Source organism: Lipotes vexillifer, unplaced genomic scaffold (genome assembly GCF_000442215.2).
Source record: "Lipotes vexillifer unplaced genomic scaffold, Lipotes_vexillifer_v1.1 scaffold977, whole genome shotgun sequence".
Lineage (NCBI taxonomy): Eukaryota > Metazoa > Chordata > Mammalia > Artiodactyla > Lipotidae > Lipotes > Lipotes vexillifer.
Window position 1 is genome coordinate 13038 of NW_006783088.1, and position 8643 is coordinate 21680.

Below are 8643 nucleotides of genomic sequence, written 5' to 3' on the forward strand. Positions count from 1 at the left end.
AAATCAGGACATGTGATGCCTCCAGTTTTGTTTTTCTTTCTCAAGATTAGCTTAGGCTCTGCAGTCTTTTGTTGTTCCATACAAATTTTGGATTTTTTTTAGGATTGTTTTTTCTTCTTTCTGTGAAAAATACCATTGGAATTTTGATAGGGATTGCATTGAATCTATAGATCACTTTAGGGGTAGGGACATTTTGACAATTCCAATACATGAACATGAGATATTGTTTCATTTATTTGTATCTTCTTCAATTTCTTTCATCAATGTCCTATACTTTTCAGTATACAGATCTTTTCCCTCCTTGGTTAAATTTATTCCTAAGTATTTTATTTATTTTGCTACTATTGTAAATGCAATTTTCTTCTTTTTCAGATAGTTCATTTTTAGTGTACAGAAACAACTAGTTTTTGTGTGTTGATTTTGTATTCTGCAACTCTACTGAATTTATTAGTTCTAACAGTTCTTTGATGGAATCTTTAGGGTTTTATGTATGTTACATCGTGTCATCTGCAAACAGACAATTTTTCTTCTTCCTTTCTGATGGACACCTTTTGTTTTTCTTGCCTAATTGCTCTGGCTAGGACTCTCAGTATTATATTGGATAGAGGTGGTTCGATCTGACAAAATTCAACAATCTTTCAAGATAAAAACTCAACAATTAGGTATAGAGGAATGCACCTTCACACAAGCAACAAGCCCACGGTGAACATCATACACAACGGTTGAAAAGCTGAAAGCTTTCTCTCTAAGATTAGGAACAGATCACCAATAGAGGCCAGTTGTGCATTGCAGGCAAATTATTTAATCTATGTTTTTTTTCTTATCTGTGAAATTGGAATAGTAATACATAAGTCTTCGTGTTATTAGGATTAAGTAAATTGTTGCAACATGCTTGAAACATTGCCTGACACACATTAAGCCTTACAAAATGATTACCTCTTCGTTGTATATACATATATACCAAAGATAGATGCCCATTATGACAATTTAAATTCATGTAGACAACTTTAAGAAGCATTTTATTGGCAATGAGATAGCAGCACTTTAAATTTTAAAAAATCAAAAAAAATATGTTGGCAAAATTTATTTCCAAAAGGATATAGCATCCAAAATGTACATTCGATAAGCAATTGACACACAGGGAACCTTACTCAATACTCTGTAATGACCTATTTGGGAAAAGAATCTAAAAAAGAGTGGATATATGTATATGTATAACTGATTCACTTTGCTGTACAGCAGAAAGTAACAAAACATTGTAAATCAACTCTACTCCAATAAAAAGTAAATAAAAATTAAAAAATAAAAAAATTTAAAAGTTTTTATTGAATAACAAATGGCACACTTCAATTTTCATAATTGATATAAGAACTCTCCCCCAAATCAGGGTGCTCTTTGGTGTATTACATGGGTGGACTCCCTCTTTAGGGAAAAGAGGATAGCATAATAGCTGGTGATAAATGACCATCTAGTAGATTGCTCTAAAGTGACAGGATGATTCCATGTCGACCTCTTCAGTCAATTATTTCAAGTGTGGAAGAATCATATCAGAGATAAAGGAAAACCTGACCTCTAATTCCAGTTAAGGAGGTGGTTACTTAGATTCTAGACTATAAATCTAATTTCCTTTTTTTTTTTTTTTTTTTTTGTGGTACGCGGGCCTCTCACTGTTGTGGCCTCTCCCGTTGCGGAGTACAGGCTCTGGACGCGCAGGCTCAGCGGCCATGGCTCACGGGCCCAGCTGCTCCGCGGCATGTGGGATCTTCCTGGACCAGGGCACGAACCCGTGTCCCCTGCATCGGCAGGCAGACTCTCAACCACTGAGCCACCAGGGAAGCCCCTAATTTCTTTCTTTAATAATCAAATATGAAGTATATTCAATTACTTTTAAGACTCAACTTTACTAATTAATTAGGAAAACCCACACAAGTTAAACTATCTTCATATAAAAGGACTTTGGCTTTCCTGGGAGTTAGTATGTTAAATTTTAGTCTCTGGCACATTTACATACATATCTCCATTTTTTTATTCTTCAAAAAAATGTATTTAGAAAATATTTATTGGAGGTTTATATCAATTAAATCCTGTTGTCATTGAAGACCTATTTCTGAATCTACTCTATAGAACTAAAAATAAAATTTAATGGGTAATAGGATTATCTGATAGTCAACATTAAATTAATAAGACATATCCCTAATAAATAAAAGTATCTAAAAATTCACCTTCACTGAATCAGGACCTTCACTGAATTAGGGGTTTTAGGGATCAGATACCTAAAGAAAGGTTTATAGCAATTATTTTTGTATAAAACCATTGTTTTTCCAACAAAATTCATGAGCCCAATTTCCAAGTTTCAATTTCTCTGTAAATATGGAGTCAGTTTGACTAGAATTTAATAATCCTAACTCTTCTGGTGTTGTCTCAAAATCAGCAATAAAGGGACTGGGATCCAATTTTATTTCATTATCTGTAGAAACTGGTGTAAGCCACACTGATTTCCTAAAGAGAAGAGAAACAAAAAGCAGATAGGGTTGGCATACTTGTTACCAGGTCTTTCTGAATCTAAATTTGGGGCCAAGCTATTTTTTTTTTTTTTTACCACTGTTTAACATCATGATCATTTTCAATATGGTTATTTAGGGGTACCTGCACCCTCTGGATAATAGATGATTTGTAATGCTTGTCTTAGTAGAGTACCAAAGCACCCAGTAAAACAGACTTAGACAAATGGATCCTAAGAACAGTAAAAGTTGTCAAAAGCTTAATGTGACCCAGTATACTGGTGACAGAGGTGTGTTGTGTGTGTGTTGTGTGTGTGTGTGTGTGTGTACAGCAGTAAAGCTCATGCACCAAAAACCTAATCATATACCTTTGTTAGCCTAGTCTTCATTTTTAAGAAAGATAGCTGCAAACAATATAATAATATTACAATCAAAATAGAAATGCCAGTCCGCCTGCCGATGCAGGGGATACGGGTTCATGCCCCAGTCCGGGAAGATCCCACATGCCACGGAGTGGCTGGGCCTGTGAGCCATGGCCGCTGAGCCTGCGCATCCGGAGCCTGTGCTCTGCAACGGGAGAGGCCACAGCAGTGAGAGGCCGCGTACAGCAAAAAAAAAAACCAAACAAAACAAAAATAGAAATGCCTTAGTTATCACTCTTAATCTGGTAGCCTATGGAGAAGCAATAGCCCGAGGGGATTAGGTTAGAACTTTTTACATTACTCTAAGCACTGGCTAGTATATAGGAATGAAAGTGTATGTGTGAGTGAGTGAGTATGTGTGTGTGTGTGTGTGTGTGTGTGTGTGTGTATGTATGTGTGTATGTGTCTCTGTGTGTGTATGTGTTTGTGTGTGTGTATGTGAGTATGTGTGTGTGTACACAGAATCAACTGTTAATTTCTATTTAGGGGTCAGCTACTCCCCAGAGTATCACTGAGTCTCTCAGCCTTGGTCTTTCCTTAAAATAAGTTAAAGGGAAGGTCAAGAGTATTCAACAATGTGGTTGTACTTGATGCCACTGAATTATTCCCTTAAAAATGGTAAATTTTATCTTATGTATATTTTACAACAATTAAAAATACCAATTCTCCCTCACCCCCCAAAAAGGGACTCTGATGATGTTAAAAGATATTGCACATTTGCTCTGAGCTCAAAATTCTTTTTTCATGTCAGCTATTTCCATATATTAAACAAGGATAAAATTTTTCCTTGTGGTTTTCAGGTGGTTTCTAAGATTTTTCACTCAGATATATAATACTCAGGGTAAATATTTCAGTGGCATGGTAAAAGTGTATCAGGATATACTATTCCACTTGGTGTCAAAGTTCATGTGGAGTCCTTTTGGGATTCAGCCTCACAGAACTGCAAACAAACTGCATTTAATGATAGGCTGATAAGCCTTTCCTTTCATGTATGTCCATGAGTTAGTATTAAAATGAAGAATTGGTTTTCTCTTAACTTTTTAGTCACTAACTCTCCTAACATGGAATTGAACCATAAAATATATTAGAAAAAGAGTATTACGAAGGAGAAAACTGAAAGATAATGTCATGTTTGATTCTTCCACTTACTAAGGTGACTGAGGATTTGCTTTAAAGTTCAGTTACTGTAAAATAACCTAGTTACACAAGATTATATAATGTTTTTATTCTAAAATGAATATTTTAAAATTAAAAATTAAAAAGTACTCAAAATATTTTTAAATGCTAATTTGCTGTTCATTTGGACTTATGCTTATGAGTGAGTCATGTTATAGTCTCTAAAACCTACACTTCTGCAGAAGCACATGGTAAGTAAAGGTGAAACTAACATATTCAAAAGGAGTATATTGTCTATCGGACTCACCTAGAGGCAGAACATTCCAAAGGGATTTTCTGAGGGTCACAATGTATATTCCTAGGGTTAAAGTACACCTCTGTTTGAAAAAGGAGAGTATCCTCTGAAACAACCTAGGAGAGCACAAAGGTTAAGCAGAAGATATTTCTAGTAACAAAGGGGGCATGTACACATTTGAACAGGAAGTAGAAAACATTCAAGGTCTCAGAAATGGCTACTGTCACTTTCAGGTACATACAAAGGTCTGACAACCCACTGGGACAGAAGAGGAGTATTATCTGTAAGAGTGAACTTAAAGTACCTGGAAAAACATCTTAACAGTACATAGGAGCAAACTGAAACTGTTACTCAGAGCTATCTTTATCATGCATTAACAAAAGGTTTTCAGTAGTTCTTCTGAGAGAGATGATTTGGAGATCAAATAACAGAGTGGTTTAAAACATAAGCTTTGGAGGGGAATCGTCCTGTTTGGGCATCTAACCTACCAACTGGCTGTGCATCCCTGGGCAAATAATTAAAGCACCTTCTGAAGTTCTAGCTCCCTCATTTCTAAAATAAAGACAACATCTAATTCATAGGTGACAGTTTTAAATAGGCATTGACCCCAAATACTTTTATAGTATGAATATAAATTGTTTAAATTTGGGAATCTATGAAAAGATAACACCCCAAGATAACAACACAGTTTTGAGAATTGTGCCTGGCAAAATAACTGACAGAGATTTTATTCCAGTAAAAATCTAGTCCCCATAGAGGCACACATCCTGAAAGAGCATGGGTAAATTCAAATGATCTATTGTTGAATATAAAATACCTTCCCAGAATTGGTGACCTCTCACATTAGGAACATTGAATGGAATTTAAAACTATCTCCTGAGCTTTAGTGAAATACAACAGAAGCCTAAAGACAACTTAAAATCAGTTCACTAATCAGTCTGGAAATCTGTGCTTTAAGTCTTATGCACAAAGAGGACTCAATATTCAGTGACCAAGTACGGAACTGTATTGTCGTCTATCCATAAATTACTCTAACTAGAAGCAAAATTTGTTCTTAAACAACAACAACAAAAAACAGGACAATAATTTTAGCACCAGGCATAAAATTGTGAAAAAATATCTAGGTTTGTTTTTTGTTTTTGTTTTTTTTTTTTAACAGATAATCATTATTCTTACCTTTGTCCTGATCCCACAGTCATGCACAGGGTATATAAAATCATAGGCATATGTTTGTATCCGAGTCACAGGGCAACCCGATCCCAGATATAATTCATCAGCAAATATATACAAATTGCTGCTGTATGCACATGGGCTTACAGAGACCATCAACCAGTCCATAGAACAACTTATTTTCACTGCAGAAAGAATCATATGAGAAAATGTGAGATGTGCATTTATCTTAAGGGGGAGCTCAAAGAACATCCAGCTATGCCGTTTGTGATAAAAGATATTCCTTTCTCTGGCAAAGGTTATCACAGCTTAAAGAACAGCATATAGGGGGTTTTCGTATTACCACTACTTTCCAAAATATCTGCATAATTATAACCTCAAATAAGTAAATTTCAGTTCTTTCACAGGGAAAAAATTCAATACACAAGAACATCATTATCTTTTAGCCCCCTGCCCCCTCTTAAAGAAATTAGATTCCAAAGAGCATGATATAGTTAGGACTACACATAAGGGACAGAAGTAAACTGCAGTACATTAGAAGAGTGATGAATTCTCTGTAATACTTTTCAAAGAGGGAAAAGGAGGAAAGTTGGCATGGTAGAATCCATATCTAGAGCAACCAGAACCAGAAACAATCATAGCCACAAGAGGAAATAGTCTGAAGAGAGAAAATCTACAGTCTGGAAGTTTTATGAAAATTTTAATGTAAAACCCATTCTATCCTTTACGTTGAGCATCTTCAGTAAGTCATAATAGTCACTATTTCTAACTGAGTCATTTTTCCTTTGGAAATGAAGTAAAAGTGTACTGGATTCTGACTTAGTGTGCTAGACAGTCATTAATCAGAGGTTCTCAGGGGATGACCAGAGTTAAATTTCATAGGTCCTTCTATTGTTCAGAAAGAAAGTAAAGATTTATTAGCTTTAGTATTTAAAGATGCATGATAAGTAGTCAGGGGGGGTGGTGTGGAACCTAATAAACTAGATGGTAAAACTTCCAAATTGGAAAAGAACAAAATAGAATGAAGGACAAAAATAAGCAAATTTCAAACAACATAGAAGGAGGCAAAAAAAGGAAAAGGTAAAAAGACAAAAAAACAAACCAAAAAAGACAAAAGCAGTAAGATGGTTGCAATAAATTACAAAGTATAGGACTTCCCTGGTGGCGCAGTCTTTAAGAATCCACCTGCCAATGCAGGGGACATGGGTTCGAGCCCTGGTCTGGGAGGATCCTACATGTGGCGGAGCAACTAAGCCCGTGTGCCACAACTACTGAGCCTGCGCTCTAGAGCCAGCGAGCCACAACTACTGAAGCCCGCGTGCCTAGAGCCCGTGCTCCGCAGCAAGAGAAGCCCCAGCAATGAAGCCCGTGCACCACAGCGAAAAGTAGCCCCTGCTCGCTGCAGCTAGAGAGGGCCCGCGCACAGCAGTGAAGACCCAACGCAGCCAAAAATAAATAAAATTTAAATAAATAAATTACAAGTATACTAGCAATAATAATGTAAATGAACAAATGTTCAAATGTAAATGAAACATATTGTTAAAAAAAATGAACAAAATACTCCAGGCCAAATCACAAACAGAAGAATGATTAAATAAATTGTAATGCATTTATATAATCAAATTCCATACAACATGGAAAATAAATTATAGTTATACCTATAAACATATAAATCTAAAAACAATTATAAGAAGCAAGTCACAATATACACCTTATATATCTATTGACACAAATGAGAAATAAACACTTTTAAAAAGCTTTTTTTCCAAACAAACAGACTATTCTTAGATATCCAGTATATATCCTATATTTATTAAGGTATTAGAATCATAACCCAAAACATGACTCTTGGCCTCATCTGTTACAGCCTCCTCGTGTTTTACAAAAGCTAGAGTAACAGGGTTTAAATCTTATCTTCTTATTTTGACATTAATATAAGCAACTGTAATACAACCTATCATCAAAGCTAGAATAAATACTTTGAACATGGATTTTATTTCTTTATATTCCCAGTGAAACAGAACACAGATACATATATATATCTGAATCACAGCCCTTGCCGATAGTAGTACCTGCACACAGGACTTCTAGATGAACGGAAATTGCAGAATTTCTACTTTAAGAAAGGAAGGACAGGAGAGTGAAAGCCTGGCTGGTAATCTCACCTTTAGGAAGACAGAGTTCTTGCTGCTGGCTGGACGGGGTTTGAATTTTGCAGACACACCTTTATTAGCTTAAAAGAAACTGGTAGACTGCAATACAATATATTCATGAGTCAGTGAAGGCCACCAAAAGCAAATATTTACAGTCAGCTTGAATATAAGTTCTGCCAATTAGACTGATTGTACTTGGAGCCTCAGACCAAGATGTAAACCGGGCTGAAATGGTTAAGTTCACTCCAGGGGGCAATTCTACCGGGTAACTGGAACTTAAGCTACAATGGGTTGGGGTGACATTTAAGACAAATTTCCTAGACTCTCATTGGTCTCCTTAGTTACTACATATGTTCTGAATATAGCCACAACCAAAGCATTTGCACATCAATTCTCTTTGGAACCTAACAAAACCCAGAAAGTAAACAAAGGTACTATCCTCTTGTTCCACAAATAATTCAGTCACTGCCAAAGTCTGATCAATGCCTCCAATCCCCCACCAGCATGTCTTTAAAGACAGAAGGAAAAAGTGAAACAGCAAAGCAGCAATAGGAGTTTGAATCAGGTATGATGATAACTAGCTATTATCTCCTACAGGAAGAATATAAGGTGATGAGTAAATTGGTAAGGGGTTCCAAGTCTAAAGCCTTACTTAACAGCTGCATTTAGAGGATATCTGGTGAATGAGTATGTGGTCAGAAAAATAATTAGGAGGCAAGATTTTCTTCCTAATGCAATTTAGATAACTTGTCACTGATGCCAATCTTGATAATACATTATGTGCCAAACATTATAATTGGAGTTTATATCTCATCTAAAAATTAATTATTGGTACATGTGCTGTAAGACACAAATCATAATCATAATTGACTTCGACAGTATACTCTTCACAGATTTACTTAGTAAACTCTTCCTCTATGGTAACTATAGAAATGCTAAGAATCAGATAATTTTTCCATAGCAAGAACTCATTAAATTCTTTCCCT

The 8643-nt window shown here is 35.7% G+C and overlaps 1 protein-coding gene across 1 annotated transcript in view; it reads right to left on the reverse strand.

Moving 5' to 3' along the window:
• Window positions 1-2326: 2326 nt before the first annotated feature.
• LOC103070460 (oocyte-secreted protein 2) overlaps window positions 2327-8643 on the reverse strand; it is a gene marked incomplete at its 3' end in the record, with an annotated part of 9020 nt that continues 2703 nt past the window's right edge. Inside the window, exons 2-4 of the mRNA XM_007455818.1 lie at window positions 5511-5689; window positions 4347-4450; window positions 2327-2499 (exon numbers count right to left, since the gene is read on the reverse strand). Coding sequence (XP_007455880.1) covers window positions 2327-2499; window positions 4347-4450; window positions 5511-5689 — 456 coding nt within the window. The remainder of the gene's footprint in view (window positions 2500-4346; window positions 4451-5510; window positions 5690-8643) is intronic.